General features: G+C 43.9%; 1 protein-coding gene across 1 annotated transcript in view; it reads right to left on the minus strand.

The window, feature by feature from the left end:
• Positions 1 to 6,479, minus strand: part of LOC129858612 (kelch-like protein 32) — a 26,750-nt gene extending 20,271 nt beyond the window's left edge. The window contains 2 exon segments of the mRNA XM_055927928.1: positions 5,965 to 6,145; positions 6,421 to 6,479. Coding sequence (XP_055783903.1) covers positions 5,965 to 6,145; positions 6,421 to 6,479 — 240 coding nt within the window.
• Between the last annotated feature and the right edge of the window lie 16,900 nt (positions 6,480 to 23,379).

Genomic DNA, 23,379 nt, shown 5'->3' on the forward strand with positions numbered 1-23,379 from the left:
ACATCCCCTACATCCCTCACCCCCTATAGGATGAGAAGCTGTCATCGTTAAAGTATGGGGATTCATTTGGGGGATATAAACTCAGCAAAAAAAGAAACGTCCCTTTTTCAGGACCCTGTCTTTCAAAGATAATTCGTAAAAATCCAAATAACTTCACTATTTCCCATGCTTGTTCAATGAACCATAAACAATTGATGAACATGCACCTGTGGAACGGTCGTTAAGACACTAACAGCTTACAGATGGTAGGCAATTAAGGTCACAGTTATGAAAAGTTAGAACACTAAAGAGGCCTTTCTACTGACTCTGAAAAACATCATAAGAAAGATGCCCAGGGTCCCTGCTCATCTGCGTGAACGTGCCTTAGGCATGCTGCAAGGACGCATGAGGACTGCAGATGTGGCCAGGGCAATGAATTGCAATGTCCGTACTGTGAGACGCCTAAGACAGCGCTACAGGGAGACAGGACAGACAGCTGATCGTCCTCACAGTGGCAGACCACGTGTAACAACACCTGCACAGGATTGGTACATCCGAAACATCACACCTGCGGGAAGGTACAGGATGGCAACAACAACTGCCTGAGTTACACCAGGAACGCACAATCTCTCCATCAGTGCTCAGACTGTCCGCAATAGGCTGAGAGAGGCTGGACTGAGGGCTTGTAAGCCTGTTGTAAGGCAGGTCCTCATCAGACATCACCGGCAACAACGTCGCCTATGGGCACAAGCCCATCGTTGCTGGACCAGACAGGAATGGATTTATCGCATTTATCGTCAAAGGAATGAGCGTTACACCGATGCCTGTACTCTGGAGCGGGATCGATTTGGAGGTGGAGGGTCCGTCATGGTCTGGGGCGGTGTGTCAAAGCATCATCGGACTGAGCCTGTTGTCTTTGCAGGAAATCTCAACGCTGTGCGTTACAGGGAAGACATCCTCCTCCCTCATGTGGTACCCTTCCAGCAGGCTCATCCTGACATGAACCTCCAGCATGACAATACTGCTCGTACTGCTCGTTCTGTGCATGATTTCCTGCAAGACAGGAATGTCAGTGTTCTGCCATGGCCAGCAAAGAGCTCGGATCTCAATCTCATTGAGCACGTCTGGGACCTGTTGGATCGGAGGGTGAGGGCTAGGGCTATTCCCCCCAGAAATGTCCAGGAACTTGCAGGTGCCTTGGTGGAAGAGTGGGGTAACATCTCACAGCAAGAACTGGCAAATCTGATGCAGTCCACGAGGAGGAGATGCACTGCAGTACTTAATGCAGCTGGTGGCCACACCAGATACTGACTGTTACTTTTTGACCCCCCCTTTGTTCAGGGACACATTATTCAATTTCTGTTAGTCACATGTCTGTGGAACTTGTTCAGTTTATGTCTCAGTTGTTGAATCTTGTTATGTTCATACAAATATTTACACATGTTAAGTTTGCTGAAAATAAACGCAGTTGACAGGGAGAGGACGTTTCTTTTTTTGCTGAGTTTAGGTAGCACAAGGATATTTTTCTCTGTTGAGATCATTCCTTATTAATATCTAGCCAGATGTAAAATACCATGTTTCTTGTAGGTTGACAGTGTCTGCATTTCCAATTTCTTTGATGAATTCTGGGCTCCTGCTTTTTAGGCCAACAGCAGATGACCTCAGACCTTGTGTATTCCAGGATGTGATAGTAAAAGCTTTGTGTTCCATATTGTCTAGTGTTGTTTTCATGTGGTTTAGGCTCGGACCATTACAGTAGGTGTGAGCAGAGCATGGTGAGCATCTGATACATGTCTCTTAGGTCGCTGGATGGGGCTTGGGCGGGTGTATTAGTGGGGGTTGGGCCTGTTGCTCTGCTCACGGCCTGGGTATATGTGCAGCTTTAATACAGTAGACTAAAAACAGTTGCATGCATTCGTGAATTGCAATGTATTTATGGCTTAGGCTAACTATTCAAAGCTCCCTTTGTTATTCATTTTAAAACTAAAAGGCTTGATTTCATTTAAAATATTTGAATTGAGGAAGTGTGATAATCCTTAGGATATTTTAGCGATCCGCAGTAGACGTCCTAAATGCCCCCCCAGCCTTCAGATGTGAGCTAAACAGTGCACTTGCACTTGAGATGCTTTGTAAGGCTATGGATGCAAAAGTGAACTTATCATTTCCAAACGTTTAAGTCGGTTGTATGCTGCTTTGCGATCTATTAACAGCATAATCATTACGATATTAAATAGGCGCTATATTTTTAACTGATGCATTATTCAATTCATACGGACAAAACATCGCATCCACTGTGAAAGTTGATACATGTAGGCCCTTCATATATAGGCTATGCACTTTGTTCAATTTATCGAATCAGTTATTGTTGACGCCAAAAAATGACAGATGTGGTGTTTTGCGCTTGTGCACATAATGTGACATAATTACATTATCCGACCACCCCCAGTAAAACTAATCCCATACGAATAGAGTTTAAGGAAAGGGCTGTTTCTGCTATTATGCACATAGCAACATGGGGAATAGTGCAAATTCTAAGGCGCACTGAATATTATGTTTCAGAACCGCGGACAGCGACCATATCCAACACGGGAGAAAGCGCATGTTCTAAAATAATATTAGACTTATTTGTGTTGCACAATTTATAATCTAACTACACACGTCTTAGAGTGATGGACTGTGCCATCCCTGTGGCCTCCGCAATGGAGTAGTCCACTGAGACATGCGCAAATCAGACAGGTGCATCATGAAAAAACAAAACCAGTGACTGCTAGACTAAATAAATCTCGGTCGACCAACAGCCTATTGACCAAACAACTAAACGCGGTCAAACCTAAGATTTTCACATATGGAATTGAGATTTTCACTTGGACAGATAGACAGCTAGGAGAACAAGAGACACAGAGCAGGAGATGCAGCAGGTAGCCTAGCGGTTAAGAGTGTTGGGCCAGTAACGAAAAGTCGCTGGTTTGAATCCCTGACTTGAATAGGTGAAAAATCTGTCCATGTTCCCTTGAGCAAGGCACTTAACCCTAATTGCTCCTGTAAGTGAAACGGCAAATGTGATTTAACATTAATCTATTAAAAACAGTTCTCTAGTCATGAGGTTTGTGCAGTAGGCTATCGGCCCAAAACATTATCACTGCATATTGGCTTTGCTTGAATTGCCCTGCCAATGCATTGTTGTTCTTCTCAGACCATTTAAAAATGATACAGTACCAGTCAAAAGTTTGGACACGCCTTCTCATTCCAGGGTTTCTTTGTTTTAACATTGTAGAATAATAGTGAAGACTTCAAAACTATTAAATAACACATTTGGAATCATGTAGTAACCAAAAAAGTTCTAAACAAATCAAAATATATTTTATATTCTTCAAAGTAGTTACCGGTCTAATGTCCATTGCTCATGTTTCTTGGCCCAAGCAAGTTTCTTCTTCTTATTGGTGTCCTTTAGTCGTGGTTTCTATGCAGCAATTTGACCATGAAGGCCTGATTCACACAGTCTCCTCTGAACAGTTGATGTTGAGATGTGGCTGTTAATTGAACTCTGTGAAGCATTTATTTGGGTTGCAATGTGAGGTGTAGTTTTAACTCTAATGAACTTATCCTCTGCAGCACAGATAACTCTGGGTCTTCCTTTCCTCCGGTGGTCGTCATGAGAGCCAGTTTCATCAATGCGCAAGATGGTTTTTACTTGAAGAAACTTCAGTTCTTGGAATTTTCCGTGTTGACTGACCTTGTCATTTCATTGACTGACTGTCATTTCTCTTTGCTTATTTGAGCTATTCTTGTCATTATATGGACTTGGTCTTTTACCAAATAGGGCTATCTTCTGTATACCACACTTGCCTTGTCACAAAACAACTGATTAGCTGACAACCTTAGTGACTTCCTCATGAAGCTGGTTTGCTTGATTACTGACTAATATACACTACATGACCAATAGTATGTGGACACCTTGGCGGTCTCGTTCTGCGAGCTTGTGTGGCCTACCACTTCACGGCTGAGCGTGTGCCTAGACATTTCCATTTCACAATAACAGAACTTACAGTTGACCGGAAATGCTCAAGCAGGGCAGACATTTGACGAACTGACTTGTTGGAAAGGTGGTGTCCTATGACGGTGCCAAGTTGAAAGTCACTGAGCTCTTCAGTAAGGCCATTCTACTGCAAATGTCTGTCTAGGGAGATTGCATGGCTGTGTGTTCGATTTTAGACCTGTCAGCAACGGGGGTGGCTGAAATAGCCGAATCCACTAATTTGAAGGGTGTCCACATACTTTTGTATATATAGTGTATGTGCAGATATACTGTGCAGATATACTGTGTAGATATACTGTGTAGATATACTGTGTAGATATACTGTGCATGCGGACTGTACTGTATATGTTCCATGTCCTCCGAAGGCAGACGTGCACATTACACTGACACTACATTCTGGCACAGAAGATGGCGTCATACTGTAAGGCGGCCGTCTTTCGAGCTCTGACCCAACTTTGCTTCTTTTGGCGCTTACCTTGACTTTTTTGGATGAAATGTATCCACTATCAGTTCTTATGATCGACAAGAACATTTGAACATCAGATCGGCAGTTACTAAACCTCCATTCCGGCTTCAACTTCGACTCATCTGCCCTGGGCTACCCAAGACGAAACGCAGGCAAAGATTGCAGGAGAGGGGGAGCCCTGGCAAGATTAAGGTGAAGGGATAACCGGCCACCTCTTCCCTCCATTTTATTGGCCAGACACTTGATAATAAGATGGATGACCTCCAATTGTGAATTTGATATCAACAGGACTCTCATAACTGCAATATTCTCTGATCCCCCCCCCCCCCCCATGGCTATCCAACTCGACGGATTCTCCATTCACCAAGCGAACAGGACATTGGATTCAGAGAAATCCTAGAAGGGGAGGGGTATGACTCTTCATCAACAGCAAATGGTGTGCTGCTCTACCCCAGTGGAAGTCTTAACTCATTGTTCACCCGTCTTGGAATACCTGATGGTCAAATGTCGACCCTTCTATCTCATGAGAGATAGATTTTCAGCTGTTATCATGACTGCTGTATATATTCCACCTCAGAACATGAAAAACAACAAGCTGGCACTTAAAACGTCCTGTACCGGGACTCCGCTGATAGCATCGACAAGCGAACCACCTCCGCGACCGGCTTCGTTAGGAAATGCATCACCGATGTTGTCCCCGCAGTGAAGGTTAGCTGCTTCCCCAATCAAAAGCCCTGGATTAACACCAAGGTTGCAGCTAAACTAAAAGGACAGTGCTACCACACACAGGTCTATCGCAGCCACCCAGAGACGCCGGCTGATGACAAGAAATCCTGCTACGACCTCCACAGAACTTGGCCAGGTCGCAGTTGTAAATGAGAACTTGTTCTCAACTGGCCTACCTGGTTAAATAAAGGTGAAATAAAAACATAAATAAATAAAATCATATATTCTGATGTCTAGTCACCTTACACCCTATACATATCTACTCCTAACCACTTCAGTATCCCTGCACATTGTATGGTATTGGCACTGACCCTGGAACTGACCCTGCATATAGCTTACTTACTTTCTCCTGTTCTTAATATTTCTATTTCTCGTGTGTTTTTGTTCTACTTCACTTCATTAGTAATAGTGATATTGATTATTGCATTGTTGGGAAAGAGCTGCAAAAAGGCATTTCACTGTACTTGTTCACGTGGCAATAAAACTTCAAACTACACTCTTAGAAAAAAGGGTTCCAAAAGAGTTATTTGGCTGTACCCATAGGAGAACCCTTTTTGGTTCTAGGTAGAATACTTTTTGATTGCAAGTAGAACTCTTTTGGGTTCCATGTAGAACCCTCTGTGGAAAGGGTTCTACATGGAACCCAAACGGGTTCTACCTAGCAGCTAAAGGGTTCTTCAAAGGGTTCTCCTATGAGGACAGCTGAATAACATTTTTTTTTCAAAGAGTGTAGTGTCCTCCCCAGGTCTAAACTCACCCGGAAGTAATCGCTGCACGCCGCCAGCACTGCTTTATGGGCGTGGAATTTCTGGTCGCCGGCGACTAGGGTGACATCACAGAGTAGGCCATCCTTCCTCTGCTGGTTGAGGGCGGAGAGGACGGAGTCCTGGTGAGACTTGGACTGGCATAGTCTCTGGTCTGTTACCAGCTCCTGCCCACTGGCACAGGGGGGGGGGGGGGGGGGGGGGGGGGTAGAGTGAGGGAAAGGGTGAGACATCAGTCAAGGCTGGGGGGAAATCTCGGTCTCTCTCGTCTCTCTGCTCATCTCATTTGAGTCATTTAGCAGATGCTCTTATCCAGAGCGACTTACAGGAGCAATTAGGGTTATGTGCCTTGCTCAAGGGAACATGGACGGATTTTTCACCTATTCAAGTCAGGGATTCAAACCAGCGACTTTTTGTTACTGGCCCAACACTCTTAACTGCTAGGCTACCTGCTGCATCTCCTGCGCTGTGTCTCTTGTTCCCCTAGCTGTCTATCTGTCCATTTCATATTTGTCTGTTTATTAGTCCAGCTTTTATTATTTATTAGTTCAGCTGTTTATTATTTATTAGTCTAGTCTGTTTATTATTAACTAGCTGTCAGACCAAACTGCCTGTCTGCAGTTTGGTCTGTCACCTTCAATAGTATGTGAACACAAGTCTTTTGTGTGTGTGTGTGTGTGTGTGTGTGTGTGTGTGTGTGTGTGTGTGTGTGTGTGTGTGTGTGTGTGTGTGTGTGTGTGTGTGTGTGTGTGTGTGTGTGTGTGTGTGTGTGTGTGTGTGTGTGTGTGTGTGTGTGTGTGTGTGTGTGTATTCTCAGGTTTCTATGTAAAGCACTGGTGCCCCCTGCTGGCCACCTCTAAGGCCCAGCAGCTGTAGTTCAAGATTGTCAATGGGCTGCTCCACCCTAACTCTCTGTCCGGGCTGGACAAGGCCCTGAGGAACAGCCTGTCCCTCTACCTGCAGTGTGTGTGGCCCTGGGAGTAATACCCCAGGAATGAGGGACAGGTCACCACAGGCTGAGAGGCAGAGTCGGTATTATAATATGACAGGCAGAAGTGTGTGTGTGGAGAGGAGGGGTTGACTACCAACACACCTGCCAACATGCTGCCCCACCAAAGCTCAGATCAGCAATGCCAAACCAAGGCTGGGCAGAGGTTAGTTAGCTCACCACATATACTACAGTTAACACTGCAGATGGCATTGTAAACTCTAAGATCAAAATTAGTCAAACCCGATTACAAAATGCTGGAAACATTAGTAGGGCTGTGTGTGTGATTCACTTGTGTTAGTGTGTGTGTGTGTGTGTGTGTGCGGATTCACCAGCTTACAGATTTGCCTGACGCAAGGTTCAGATGGCATGCGAAGAGGTGGAACAGTATTCTGTGATTACTTAGGGCTGCAGTTACTTCCTGCATTAGCCTGGAAAGAGAAACAGATAAGGCATATTTCAATCAATCCATTTGGATCAATTAACTGCTAACCCCTACTACAAAGCAGACTGAAAGTCCACTTGAAACTGCGAGGCATTTCAGGTTAAATGAATAGAATGAAGCAAAGGCACTTTGCTAATTCACAATCAGCCAAGACCACGACCTGAGCTTCCTACTGACTCTCTGTGGTTAAGATTAATTTTTTATTTTTTATTATTTCACCTTTATTTAACCAGGTAAGCTAGTTGAGAACAAGTTCTCATTTACAACTGCAACCTGGCCAAGATAAAGCAAAGCAGTGCGACACAAAGAACAACACACAGTTACACATGGAATAAAGAAGCGTACAGTCAACAACACAATAGAAAAAAAGAAAGTCTATATACAGTGTGTGCAAATGGAGTGAGGAGGTAAGGCAATAAATAGGCCATAGTAGCGAAGTAATTACAATTTAGCAGATTAACACTGGAGTGATAAATGAGCAGATGATTATGTGCAAGTAGAGATACTGGTGTGCAAAAGAGCAGAAAAGTAAATAAAAAAAATATGGGGATGAGGTAGGTAGATTGGGTGGGCAATTTACAGATGGACTATGTACAGCTGCAGCGATCGGCAAGCTGCTCAAATAGCTGATGTTTAAAGTTAGTGAGGGAAATATAAGTCTCCAGCTTCAGCGATTTTTGCAATTTGTTCCAGTCATTGGCAGCAGAGAACTGGAAGGAAAGGCGGCCAAAATAGGTGTTGGCTTTGGGGATGACCAGTGAGATATATCTGCTGGAGCGCGTGCTACGGGTGGGTGTTGTTATCGTGACCAGTGAGCTGAGATAAGGCGGAGCTTTAGCTAGCATAGACTTATAGATGACCTGGAGCCAGTGGGTCTGGCGACGAATATGTAGCGAGTGCCAGCCGACTAGAGCATACAGGTCTCAGTGGTGGGTGGTATAAGGGGCTTTGGTAACAAAACGGATGGCACTGTGGTAGACTGCATCCAGTTTGCTGAGTAGAGTATTGGAAGCTATTTTGTAGATGACATCGCCAAAGTCGAGGATCGGTAGGATAGTCAGTTTTACTAAGGTAAGTTTGGCGGCGTGAGTGAAGGAGGCTTTGTTGCGAAATAGAAAGCCATTTGTAGATTTCATTTTGGATTGGAGATATTTAATATGAGTCTGGAAGAAGAGTTTACAGTCTAGCCAGACACCTGGGTATTTGTAGTTGTCCACCTATTCTAGGTAAGAAGCGTCCAGGGTAGTGATGCTAGTGCGGGCGGGTGCTGGCAGCGAATGGTTGAAAAGAATGCATTTGGTTTAACTAGTGTTTAAGGACTCAAACCATGAGAAACAAGATTCTCTGGTCTGATGAAACCAAGATTGAGCTCTTTGGCCTGGATTCCAAGTGTCACGTCTGGAGGAAACCTGGCACCCTGCTTACGGTGAAGCATGGTGGTAGCAGAATCATGCTGTGAGGATGCTTTTCAGTGGCAGTGACTGGGAGAGTAGTCAGGATCAAGGCAAAGATGAACGGAGAAAAGTACAGACAGATCATTGATGAAAACCTGCTCCAGAGAACTCAGGACCTCAGACTGGGGTGAAGGTTCACCTTCCAACAGGACAACGACCATAAGCACACAGTTAAGACAACGCAGGAGTGGCTTCGGGACAAGTCTCTGAATGTTCTTGAGTGGCCCAGCCAGAGCCTGGACTTAAACACGATCAAACATCTCTGGAGAGACCTGAAAATAGCTGTGCAGCAACGCCTGACAGAGCTTGAGAGGACCTGATGAGAAGAATGGGAGGAACTCCCCAAATACAGGTGTGCTAAGCTTGTCTCGTCATACCCAAGAAGATTTGAGGCTGTAATAACTGGCAAAGGTGCTTCAACAAAGTACTGAGTAAAGGATCTGAATACTTATGTAAATGTGATTTTCAGTTTTAAATGTTTTATAAATTAGCAATCATTTGCTTTGTCATTATGGGGCATTGTGTGTAGATTGACGAGGGGGAAAAAATGATTTAATCAATTTTCGAATAAGGCTGTAATGTAACAAATGCTTTCCGAATGCAAGCAAATCTGTTTGAAGTGTACAGTCGTGGCCAAAAGTTTGGAGAATGACAAATATTAATTTGCTGCTTCAGTGTCTTTAGATATTTTTGTCAGATGTTACTATGGAATACTGAAGTATAATTACAAGCATTTCATAAGTGTCAAAGGCTTTTATTGACAATTACATGAAGTTGAAGTCAATATTTGCAGTGTTGACCCTTATTTTTCAAGACCTCTGCAATCTGCCCTGGCATGCTGTCAATTAACTTCTGGGCCACATCGTGACTGATGGCAGCCCATTCTTGCATAATCAATGCTTGGAGTTTCAGAGTTTGTGGGTTTTTGTTTGTCCACCCGCCTCTTGAGGACTGACCACAAGTTCTCAATGGGATTAAGGTCTGGGGAGTTTCCTGGCCATGGACCCAAAATATCGATGTTTTGTTCTTCAGAGAAAATGACTTTACCCCAGTCCTCAGCAGTCCAATCCCTGTACCTTTTGCAGAATATCAGTCTGTCCCTGATGTTTTTCCTGGAGAGAAGTGGCTTCTTTGCTACCCTGTGGGAATTATTTATATAGTGTCCACACGATAACACTGCTCTCCCCTTAATTTCAATCCCCCTGCGAGGAATATACATTAACTATACAAGTCAACAACTAAAACAACAAGTGTTTCCTTTTCTTTACAATACTTTAGAACTTGTGCTAGTGTTACTGTAACTTGTGCAACTGTAAACAAACAAAGATAAGACCTTTTTCTTTCAACTATGTCTGCTTTTCAAAAATTAACACCATGTGTCTCCTAGTCTCAACTATAGCGTCGGTCTGTCAGGAGCCGTATTACTACGCTGTGACAGGAGCCTTGTGACTACGCTGTGATCTGCACAGTACTCCTGGTGTCCCACTAGACACAGGTGAGGCGTGTCCCAGTGGAGCTGGGCCTGGGGGCACAGGAGTGGGTCAGGTGTTTGTAAGAGTCCATTATCCTCTCCTGGAGGTACTGAATGGTCCTGTTCCTCAGAAACTGTTCCCTGTGGTGTTTCAACTTGTGCACTACCACCCACTTTGGAGCAAAGCTCTGTAGCATTGGTGAAGATATGATCAATACAAGTGGATATCACAGATCCAACGCTATTAGAATACACTCTAAATTGGTTGAGTGATAACCTGGGTCATGTTACAGGTATTAGTCACAGTTCCTCTTGAGCACTTGGTGGCCTATAGCAGCACCCTAAAAGAAGAGGCTTCAGATGAGGTAAATGAACCTGCAACCACAGCATTTGTACTTAATTTGTCATGAGATCCTCTTTAAGCTTTACAGTAATTTGGCTCTGAATATATACAGTTGAAGTTGGAAGTTTACATACACTTAGGTTGGAGTCATTAAAACTCGTTTTTCAACCACTCCACAAATTTCTTGTTAACAAACTATAGTTTTGGCAAGTCGGTTAGGACAACTACTTTGTGAATGACACAAGTAAATTTTCCAACAATTGTTTAAAGGCAGATTATTTCACTTATAATTCACTGTATCACAATTCCAGTGGGTCAGAAGTTTACATACACTAAGTTGACTGTGCCTTTAAACAGCTTGGAAAATTCCAGAAAATTATGTCATGGCTTTAGAAGCTTATGATAGTCTAATTGACATAATTTGAGTCAATTGGAGGTGTACCTGTGGATGTATTTCAAGGCCTACCTTCAAACTCAGTGTCTCTTTGCTTGACATCATGGGAAAATCAAAAGATAGATGTTATATCCTTGTATTCCTGATACTGCTGTATCATCGAAGGTGCTGTAAAAGTGAGTCTCAGAAATGTCTAATACTGAATAGAAATATTATCTAAGATTAGCTGTGCCACAAATTTCATGAGCTTTGTTTGAGGCTACATACATCATCAGTGTGCGCAACAAAACAGTGTACTGTCTACACTCAGTTTGTTGTTTTTATGAAATTGTTTTCTTTTAAATCATAGCTAAAGTTTTTATTGCTACGGATTCCGCGACGCGGTTAGCCTTTAAGGCTAGGACTGCAAGTTTGTGTTCCGGATTCCTGTTAAGTAGGAGTTAGCCGTCAGGAAAACGAAGCAGGCTAACGCTAGTAGTGCTAGGTATGAGATTATTTCCACACAATCACAGTATGAAGATAAGGCGTAACTGAAAACTGGGACAGGGATTTGTCTGCACTAAATGCACCACCATCAAGCAGCTTAGGGAAGAGATCCTCCGACTGCTCGCTAGGCTGCGAGAAAAGGATTGCCTGCTTTCTAAGTACACAACCTTGCTGTAGCACAGGAAAACCGAATCTCAGTTATAAATGTCTCATATAGCAAAGCTGTCGATGAGTCGGGCGGAGTTGATCTGCCACAATCCAACGGACAAATGTTAAGCCCAACTCCGCATCCCATGGGAGACTAGACACTCGCAAGGCATAGTAGATAGGGAAGGCAGTCTGGCCACCCTTCATCTATCCGAGAAGATCAAATCCAGCTATCATACATCTTTGGCCCGCTTGAGACGAACCTACCAGCCCCGGGAGTCAGCACGGATCCTAGGAGTATACCACCAGCCGGTGGCCACCACAGTTCAGGAGGTTGCTGACTCAAGACAGAAGGGTCTTGGGACATCTTCCACCTTCCTGGGGTTTCCCACGCCATCGGAATTTTGTGATTACGATCTTGTCTCATCGCTGCAACTCCCTAACAGGCTCGGGACAGGCGAAGGTCGAGTGATGCATCCTCAGAAACATGACCCGCCAAACCGCGCTTCTTAACACCTGCTCGCTTATCCCGGAAGCCACCTGCACCAATGTGTCGGAGGAAACACCGTTCAACTGACAACCAAAGTCAGCCTGCAGGCGCCCAGCCTGCCACAAGGAGTTGCTAGAGCACGATGTGCCAAGTAAAGCTCCCCCGGCCAAACCCTCGCTTAACCCGGGCGACGCTGGGCAAATTGTGCGCCGCCCTATGGGTCTCACGGTCACGGCCGGTAATGACACAGCCTGGGATCGAAACCCAGGCTATACTGACGCCGATGCAGTGTCTTAGACTGCTGCGCCACTCGGGAGGCCCATTCACGTAGGTTTTAACGACCTTTGCGTCAGGCGATCTGAGGAACTGAGGGAGGACTACAAATATATATTTTGTAACACTACGCTAGCACAGGGCCACCTCCCGTGCTATCGGAGGGGTTCGGAACATTTCAGCCGACTCGTTGCTCTAAACGAGTACCTGAAGAAACTTTGCAATGACAGGAATGTCTCCTTTTGTGGCAACTTTGATTTGCTGTGGGAGCAATCAGCAGTTTTTAAAAAATAGATGGGATTCATCCTAACCGCAGGGGTTCCAGGATTATTTCCAGTAACATCACAAACTGTTTTAGAGACTGACTGACAGGGTCTGGTAGTGCTCTGGTTCTCCCTGTCAGAATAAGCAACAGAGGACTTAAAGCAAATCAACTTCTGTATAAATGGCACTGTGGTTATTGTGAGTAGCCTAATTTATGTTCTCTAACACCACCTTCTGGTGAGTTTATACAAATTGTCTTATCCTACCATTCTGATCGATTGGAGAATGACAGAAAACGTGGCTGTAATTTTCATAATTTGGTTGTTATTCCATTGGTTATCTGCCCCAGGGGCAGCGGCCTACACTCACTGAATATGGAGCTTCTAAAATGGTAGAGCAATCTCTAGTAAAACCTTTCTCGTGAATGACCTCATTACTGAGCGCAAAGTTGATAGTCATGTTTTTGTGAGAAACATGCAGACTTCAGACTGTAATGCCGCTCTTATTGAAGCCTCCCCGCCGGACTACAGCTTTTTATACTATCAGAAAAGGGAAAAGGGTGGTGGGACAGCCTCTATTTTTACTAATGCTCTCAGCAGTAAGGACATTTCATTTGGTGACAATCTTTTGAGCATCATGCTATACTGTTTAAATGTCAGCCACCAGTGCTGGCTATAAACCCTGTATAGGCCAGCAGAGTACTGCCCACTTTCTTTACTGATTTCTCTGAACTATTGTCCTTGAGAACTATGATAAAATCGTTGTGTTTGGCGATTTTAACATTCACGTTGACAAAGAGACTGACTCCAAGGCCAATGAATGTATTAATATTTTGAGCACTATGGACTTTATCTAACAAGTTATTGGGCTCACCGATAACCTGCGGACATACTCTGGACCTGGTTACTACCAAGGGCCTTTCTATTGACATATCCTCTATTGTTGAAGTTGCTTTATCTGATCACCACTGTGCATTTTTTTTACTACCTTGTTGCTCATAGCACAGGGTAATACTGAACACAGTATTAAGAAATGCTATCTTACCTCTGAAGTTGCTACAGATTTTACTGAGTGTATGAACAACACACCATCACCTATTCTGCCTTCCTCTTGTGGTAATTTAGTTGATAACTTCAATAGCAAATTAAGGGCAACCATTGATGCCATAGCTCCAGTAATGTTGAAAAAGGCCACATCGAAATGGAGAACCTCTTGGCTGAGAGGAAACAAATCAATTAAAGAGAAATTGCAGAAAGGAAGTGTCAAAGTTGCAGGTCCACTATGATATTCTGAGAGAGCAACTTGGCATATCTAACAAGGCAACTGGAAATGCCAGACAGGCTCAGTTTTCTAACTTGATCACTAATAATCAGAATAATTTGAGAGTGGACTTCTCGACCATTGATGGCCTGATAAATCCTACCCCCACAAATCTAAATTTGATAAGTTTGCAGCATAGTTCCGAGATAAGGTAACAAACGTTAGACTGGGGAATTCCAGACCTGATGAGAAGTTTGATTATATGTGCCCTAGCCTACCATGCAAAGGCACTGTGGAGTTATTTTCCCTGGTTGACACGACATGCTCAGGAAAGTGATATCACAGCTTAAGCCTTCTACCTGCCTTTTTGATCCTATCTCCACCACCTTCTTAAAAAGTTTTTAATTGCATATTTGAAGAAGTGCAAGCTATTGTAATCCCTTCCTGTTCACAGGCATATTCCACAATGCACTAAAAACTGCTATGGTGAAACCCCTTCTGAAGAAAAAGTAATCTAGATTCTTCAGCTCCAACCTCCATCTCCAACCGTCTTCATAATTCTGAAGAAATTGGTTTTCAAACAGCTAAATTATTTAAGTGCCAACTGTATTAAAAAATATATATCCTATCTGGTTTTCATGCCCACCACAGCACAGACAACCTTAGTTAAAGTGGTAAATGATCCTAGAGGCAACACAGATGCCAAACAGCTCTCTGTCATTGGATTTAGCTGCTGCGTTCAACACTGTTAACCATGATTTCCTTCTGGACAGAATGGAGAGGTGGGTTGGCCTCTCTGGTCCAGTTTTAAATTGGTTTAGGACCTATTTAACAGGTTGAGAGTTTGTCACCCTTGGTGAACATAACTCCAAGAAAATAGATAACACGTGACGTTCCACAAGGTTCAATTTTGGATCCGGTACTGTTCAGTTTATATATGTTACCCTTGGCAGCGTTATAAGAAAGCATGGCATTGATTTTCACTGCTACCCAGACGATACACAACTTTACATTTCTGTGTCACCGGAGCCATTTCTATCTCAGGCTGATACAGAGAGACTCATCCATGATTTTATTACAAGCAGGCTTGACTACTTTAATGCTCTCCTGTCTGGTTTACCCAAGAAAGCCATTGGTTAACTGCAAAACATACAGAATACTGCACACATTACACCAGTTTAAATGTCTCTGCACTGGCTGCCTGTGAGTTTTAGAATACATTTTAAGATTATTCTATTGATTTTTAAAATCAACCCACAATTGTGCACCCCATTACATATCAGACATGCTTTTGAGTTATGTACCCAGTAGGTCCCTCAGGTCCTCGGGCACTGGCCTTTAAACTATCCCAAAGCCTAGGACCAAGAGGCATGGAAAGGCAGCCTTTAGTTACTATGCCCCCAGCCTCTGGAATAACCTGCCAGAGAATCTGAGGGTGGCTGAAACTGTGGACACATTTAAAAGAGAGACACCTTTTTGGCTTTGCTTTTCCTTAGGGTATTTTTCCCAATTTGCCTGTTTTTCTTGTTATTCTTTTGTTTTTTTATCATCTTATGTTTGTTGTGTAGTAAATATGTATATGAGCCAACTTTAACCCTTTCCTGGGTAGCTTATATAAAACTGAACTCATCATTACAATAGGCTGTATTTCGAATCATTTTATTTCTTATAATAACAAATTCTATTTCTGATTTTTATTGCAGATAATGTTCAGCAGATGCCGTATCTGGTTGAGTTCAGCTGCAGCAGTGTGCTCTATTCTTCGTGACACTTCTGCATAGATGTCTTGCTGGACAGTTGGTCTCTTCTGACTAGGTAGTGAGGTAAGGGGGTGCTGTCCACTCTGGAAGGGGCCCGATGTTGTAGGGTGGAGCTGGCCTCTCTGGAAGGAGCCTGGTCGTTTAGGGTCGAGCTAGCCTCAATGGAAGGGGGCCGATGGTGCAGAGTGGTGTTGGCCGCTCCGGATGGGGCCGATGGTGGAGCTGGCCCGGTAGTGTAGAGTGGTGCTAATTTCTCTGGGTGGCTGATGGTCATGATCTTGGAGGATGTATGGCAGAGATCCTCTTATTTTGGTTTTTGCTTTGTCCCAGAGCAGTTTCTTTCAGTTTCCTAGCAAAGACCTTGACACCTGTTTTTTTTCAAGTGTACTAGGTCATACATCAGCTGGGGGTGAACATCAGTGGTGGTTAAACATTGTCCAAGAGATCACAGCCTCTAAAGAGCTCAGCTTTGTTGCTCTGAATAATGTGGAAGGGCACATCTCCATGTGGCATCAGTGTGGACATACTGATTTTGGTTGCTACATGCTGCACTGCAGGAGCTACATGTCCTCTCACTGCCATCAAATCATTGTTAAATCATGTTAAAATCAAGAGTCATGGATTTACATAAGCCTGCAATACTATTTGGTCTGTAATGTGAAATCACATGTTAGACGGTTTGTTGTGTGTGATCGATTACATTAAGGTAGGATACCCAATGCATTTGTGATAATTTAATGAATATTTGAGAGCCTCAATTTTGGCCCACCTACATTTTTGCTGGCCCTGCCATCAAGATTTCTGTCTACACCACTGGTTCACCGAGTGACCTTCAGATGCATGGCCATAGGCACCAAGAGAACGAGGGAGAGAGAGCGGGGATACTACATTACACATCTGTCCTGTCCAATTCCTGCCTTTTATGCTGCTCCAGTGAAAATGACACTTCTAGTTTTTCAAGCTTTTGGACAAGTAGCCTAGGCTAGATATATGTTAACCTACTTTGGTGTAGGTTAATGTTATTGCCAAACATAGTGTCCATACATAACTCGCGAATTGAACGATGTTTGATGGTTAACATGATATGGCTGTGTTTACACATAGATAACGTAGTCTACAATTTACATCACATGAGAAGCCCGCGCGGTAGATTAGACAGAAGCAGTCTGGTGGTGGTGAGAATATAATCAGTGCGCTCTAGCCTGTTAAAGCCGAGGAGTCCGCAGGCCTTGGTCATTCACTATCACTTTTAAATCTCAGAGCTGTCAAACGTTTCCTAGCAACAAGGCAGCGGATCGTTCGGCCGAGAAAAAAAAAACACGGGGTATTTGGGATAAACCCCGGTCTCACCAAAGTGTCCTGACCGCATAAACCTAGTCTCCGACTTGACCCCCCAAAAATATTGCCCGGTATAAATATGCCCTTCTCGCATTTAATAACCATCCAAACCATGTATCCAGTAATATTCTCCTGATGTTGCACACCAAACGAGCTACCCACCTCATATGACTGTTCTCTGGCCCTGTCCTCTCAGCGGTTCCGTTTTGTTGACAATCTGTTTTCTACCATTTGATATCCGTTTCTGATGCATTTGGGGTGAGCAGTTGAAACGAGTGCTGAATACCAAGTTAGTCTGCGGTTTTACAGTCAGTTGTATTGGACACTTGAGATGGTTACATTGTGTTAGCTAAATTGTCACATTCAAACCCCGCCTCTTGATATGGTCACATGCATTGTGGTATACAGCGCCATCAAGTGATGGAATTGTTGTATGAGTACGTCTAGTAGGTTATGGGGCCTCGCGGTTATATTTTATTACAGTGGGGGAAAAAAGTATTTAGTCAGCCACCAATTGTGCAAGTTCTCCCACTTAAAAAGATGAGAGAGGCCTGTAATTTTCATCATAGGTACACTTCAACTATGACAGACAAAATGAGGGAAAAAAATCCAGAAAATCACATTGCAGGATTTTTAATGAATTTCTTTGCAAATTATGATGGAAAATAAGTATTTGGTCACCTACAAACAAGCAAGATTTCTGGCTCTCACAGACCTGTAACTTCTTCTTTAAGAAGCTCCTCTGTCCTCCACTCGTTACCTGTATTAATGGCACCTGTTTGAACTTGTTATCAATATAAAAGACACCTGTCCACAACCTCAAACAGGCACACTCCAAACTCCACTATGGCCAAGACCAAAGAGCTGTCAAAGGACACCAGAAACAAAATTGTAGACCTGCACCAGGCTGGGAAGACTGAATCTGCAATAGGTGCGCAGCTTGGTTTGAAGAAATCAACTGTGGGAGCAATTATTAGGAAATGGAAGACATACAAGACCCCTGATAATCTCCCTCGATCTGGGGCTCCACGCAAGATCTCACCCCGTGGGGTCAAAATGATCACAAGAACGGTGAGCAAATATCCCAGAACCACACGGGGGGACCTAGTGAATGACCTGCAGAGAGCTGGGACCAAAGTAACAAAGCCTACCATCAGTAACACAACACGCCGCTAGGGACTCAAATCCTGCAGTGCCAGACGTGTCCCCCTGCTTAAGCCAGTACATGTCCAGGCCCGTCTGAAGTTTGCTAGAGAGCATTTGGATGATCCAGAAGAAGATTGTGAGAATGTCATATGGTCAGATGAAACCAAAATATAACTTTTTAGTAAAAACTCAACTCGTCGTGTTTGGAGGACAAAGAATGCTGAGTTGCATCCAAAGAACACCATACCTACTGTGAAGCATGGGGGTGGAAACATCATGCTTTGGGGCTGTTTTTCTGCAAAGGGACCAGGACGACTGATCTGTGTAAAGGAAAGAATGAATGGGGCCATGTATCGTGAGATTTTGAGTGAAAACCTCCTTCCATCAGCAAGGGCATTGAAGAGGAAACGTGGCTGGGTCTTTCAGCATGACAATGATCCCAAACACACCGCCCGGGCAACGAAGGAGTGGCTTCGTAAGAAGCATTTCAAGGTCCTGGAGTGGCCTAGCCAGTCTCCAGATCTCAACCCCATAGAAAATCTTTGGAGGGAGTTGAAAGTCCGTGTTGCCCAGCAACAGCCCCAAAACATCACTGCTCTGGAGGAGATCTGCATGGAGGAATGAGCCAAAATACCAGCAACAGTGTGTGAAAACCTTGTGAAGACTTACAGAAAACGTTTGACCTTTGTCATTGCCAACAAAGGGTATATAACAAAGTATTGAAATAAACTTGTGTTATTGAACAAATACTTATTTTCCACCATATTTTGCAAAGAAATTAATAAAAAATCCTACAATGTGATTTTCTTGATTTTTTTTTTTCCTAATTTTGTCTGTCATAGTTGAAGTGTACCTATGATGAAAATTACAGGCCTCTCATCTTTTTAAGTGGGAGAACTTGCACAATTGGTGGCTGACTAAATACTTTTTTTGCCCCACTGTATATATAGTTTAGTGCTAGTCTATGGGCCCATTCGAGAAATGGGTGGCATGATCCCAGTTTGGGCTCTTGATTTGATTCAATTTTTTATTTGATTTTACCAATTAAAATACATGAAAATGTTCAACCAGGCAGACACATTTACCAACATTGCCGATGATTATATAGACAAAAAAGTAAATACTTCAAATCAAATGTTATTTATCACATGCGCCGAATTCAACAGGTGTAGACCTTACCGTGAAATGCCTACTTACAAGCCCTTAACTCTATTTCTTGAACTGCATTGTTGGTTAAGAAAATATTTACCAAATAAACTAATGTAAAAAAAATTGAAAATTTCTTAGCAACCAGGCTAAGAAATGGGGCCTATTGAAATTGGTAAGTCTTTGAGTCCAATACAACATTCACTGCAGTGAGTACTTTCCCCCTTCTGATGACCAGGTGGCGAATCGCATCTCTGCATGTCTGGCAGACATATCAGTGTGGATGACGGATCACCACCTCAAGCTGAACCTCGGCAAGACGGAGCTGCTCTTCCTCCCGGGGAAGGACTGCCCGTTCCATGATCTCGCCATCACGGTTGACAACTCCATTGTGTCCTCCTCCCAGAGCGCTAAGAACCTTGGCGTGATCCTGGACAACACCCTGTCGTTCTCAACTAACATCAAGGCGGTGGCCCGTTCCTGTAGGTTCATGCTCTACAACATCCGCAGAGTACGACCCTGCCTCACACAGGAAGCGGCGCAGGTCCTAATCCAGGCACTTGTCATCTCCCGTCTGGATTACTGCAACTCGCTGTTGGCTGGGCTCCCTGCCTGTGCCATCAAACCCCTACAACTCATCCAGAACGCCGCAGCCCGTCTGGTGTTCAACCTTCCCAAGTTCTCTCACGTCACCCCGCTCCTCCGCTCTCTCCACTGGCTTCCAGTTGAAGCTCGCATCCGCTACAAGACCATGGTGCTTGCCTACGGAGCTGTGAGGGGAACGGCACCTCAGTACCTTCAGGCTCTGATCAGGCCCTACACCCAAACAAGGGCACTGCGTTCATCCACCTCTGGCCTGCTCGCCTCCCTACCACTGAGGAAGTACAGTTCCCGCTCAGCCCAGTCAAAACTGTTCGCTGCTCTGGCACCCCAATGGTGGAACAAACTCCCTCACGGCGCCAGGACAGCGGAGTCAATCACCACCTTCCGGAGACACCTGAAACCCCACCTCTTCAAGGAATACCTAGGATAAAGCAATCCTTCTGCCCCCCCCCCCCCCCCTAAAAGATTTAGATGCACTATTGTAAAGTGGCTGTTCTACTGGATGTCATAAGGTGAATGCACCAATTTGTAAGTCGCTCTGGATAAGAGCGTCTGCTAAATGACTTAAATGTAAATGTAAATGTATTTGAATAGTAAGGCCTATGCTAATTACCATTTTATTTTGTCTCCAAAATAATGTCAACCCATAAATGTAACGGTTTTCGTCGTCTGAAGAAGAGTAGTCGGACCAAAGCGCAGCGTGGTAAGTGTTCATGACTTTTTATTTAACTGAACACTAAACAAAAATAACAAAGTGAATAGCCGAAAAAGTCCTGTCAGGTGCAAAACACTAAACAGAAAACAACTACCCACAAAAAACATGTGGGAAAAAGCTACCTAAGTATGGTTCTCAATCAGAGACAACGATAGACAGCTGCCTCTGATTGAGAACCACACCCGGCCAAACACAAAGAAATACAAAACATAGAAAATGAACATAGAATGCCCACCCAAATCACACCCTGACCAAACCAAAATAGAGACATAAAAAGCTCTCTACAGTCAGGGCGTGACAATAAAATACTTATTTAGCCTAGAACTATGTGTCGGGAGAATGAGCTGACCGCCCGGCCTAGAGCTGGCCACCTGGCCAAACTGAGCAATCGGGGGGGAAGGGCCTTGGTCAGGGAAGTGACCAAGAACCTGATGGTCACTCTGACAGAGCTCCAAAGTTCCTCTGTGGAGATGGGAGAAACTTCCAGAAGGACAACCATCTCTTCAGCACTCACCCAATCAGACCTTTATGATAGAGTGGCCAGACGGAAGCCACTCCTTCGAAAAAGGCACATGACAGCCCGCTTGGAGTTGTCAAAAGGCACCTAAAGGACTCTCAAACCATGAGAAACAAGATTCTCTGGTCTGATGAAACCAATATTGACTTCTTTGGCTTGAATGCCAAGTGTCACGTCCAGAGAAAACCAGGCACCGCTCATCACTTGGCCAATACCATTCCCACGGTGAAGCATGGTGGTGGCAGCATCATGCTGTGGGGATGTTTTTCAACAGCAGGGCCAGAGAGACTAGTCAGGATCGAGGGAAAGATGAACGGAGCAAAGTACAGAAAGATCATTGATGAAAACCTGCTCCAGAGCGCTCAGGACCTAAAATTGGGGCGAAGGTTCACCTTCCAACAAGACAAGGACCCTAAGCACAAAGCCAAGACAATGCAAGATCGGCTTCAGGACAAGTCTCTGAATGTCCTTGAGTGTCCTTGAGCCTGGACTTGAACCCGATCGAACATCTGTCGTGGAAAATTGCAAGATGATGTTATAATGCTTCTATTACATTATAATAGTTGTTACATTCGACAGAAGAGAGTATTGTGTGTGTGTTCCACTGTGGATGGGCCTCTATGAGATAGCACTCACAGAGGAGATTTACGATGTCGTTGGGTAATAAAGCCTAAAGAGCATTCCAAATAACACGAGGTAATGTTATCGTGCTATACCGTACCAGGTTGAGAGGGGTTCCAGTTTGGAGTAGGGGGGGGCAGACACTGGTCTTTACAATGAGAACTGTTGACACAGCAGTAACTGTCTGTTATGTTTTATAGATATCTTTCATACAAATCTTAACCTTTTTGAACTGTTCCTAAGATCTGTGGTTCGTCATGTAAGTTGAGAGGGGTGTATCTTGGCTATAAAAGGTCTTTGTACTTTTCTGGTGGCACTCTCAATGGTTCATTATAGATAGTGAATTGTTGAAAGTCAAATGCTATTGCAAAGCTGAATTATTATAAAAAAATAACTCTGACTGGTGTGTGAAGTTTGTCTCTCTCTCCTCATTTGGTAATACAGAAAAATGCCACCACACATCTCTAGAGAGACCTGAAAATAGCTGTGCAGCGACGCACCCCATCCAACCTGACAGAGCTTGAGAGGACCTGCAGAGAAGAATGGGAGAAACTTCCCAAATACAGGTGTTCTAAGCTTGTAGCGTCATGCCCAAGAAGACTCGAGGCTGAAATCGTTGCCAAAGGTGCTTCAACAAAGTACTAAGTAAACTGAAAACAATACATTTGCAAAAATGTCTAAAACCTGTTTTTGCTTCGTCATTATGGGGTATTGTATGTAGATTGATGGTGGGGAAAAAAATACAATTTAATCCATTTTAAAATAAGGCTGTAGCGTAACTAAATGTGGAAAAAGTCAAGGGGTCTGAGTACTTTTAGAATGCACTGTAGCTAGGCTAGCTAGCTAGATTATTCATAGCTAAAAATAATCATATTTTCCCCTGCAGTGGGTCCATAACTGCCTATGGACAGACCCCAGCCAATTTAAGTCAGTCTTTTTTTATCATTTAGCTAGCTAGTTCCTGAGTATTAACCCCTTATTCTTCATCTTGTGTGGAATTGTTTTACTGCCTCTCTGTCTCTACATTATCCACAGGGTAACTGTCAACTTGTGAGTCTGAAAATGGACACAGTATAAGGGCACAAGACGAGACACAAATGCAGACACAGGAGGAAGATGGTAGAGCTCCGATATTTATTATAACAAAGGGAGTAGGCAAAGGCAGGTCGGGGACAGGCGAGAGTTCATAAACCAGGTCAGAGTCCAAACATTACCAGACGATAGGCAGTCTCGAGGTCAGGCCATGCAGGGGTCAAAAACCAGATCCGAGTCCAACAACCGTACAAGGGGAAAGGCAGGCTGGTAGTCAGAACAAGCCGAGTGGTCAGGCAGGCGGGTTCAGAGTCAGGACAGGCAAGGGTCGAAACCAGGAAGACTAGAAACAAACAGAACCTGGTCAAAATAGGAGCAAGGAAAAATGCTGGTTGACTTGGAAAACAAGACGAACTGACACAGAGAGACAAGAAACACAAGGAGACAGTCACAAGGATAGGTGAACCAGATCAGGATGTGACACACAGGAGGTTAAGGTATTGAAAAATGTTATG

Source organism: Salvelinus fontinalis, chromosome 6 (assembly GCF_029448725.1).
Source record: "Salvelinus fontinalis isolate EN_2023a chromosome 6, ASM2944872v1, whole genome shotgun sequence".
In the NCBI taxonomy this organism is placed as follows: Eukaryota; Metazoa; Chordata; class Actinopteri; order Salmoniformes; family Salmonidae; genus Salvelinus; species Salvelinus fontinalis.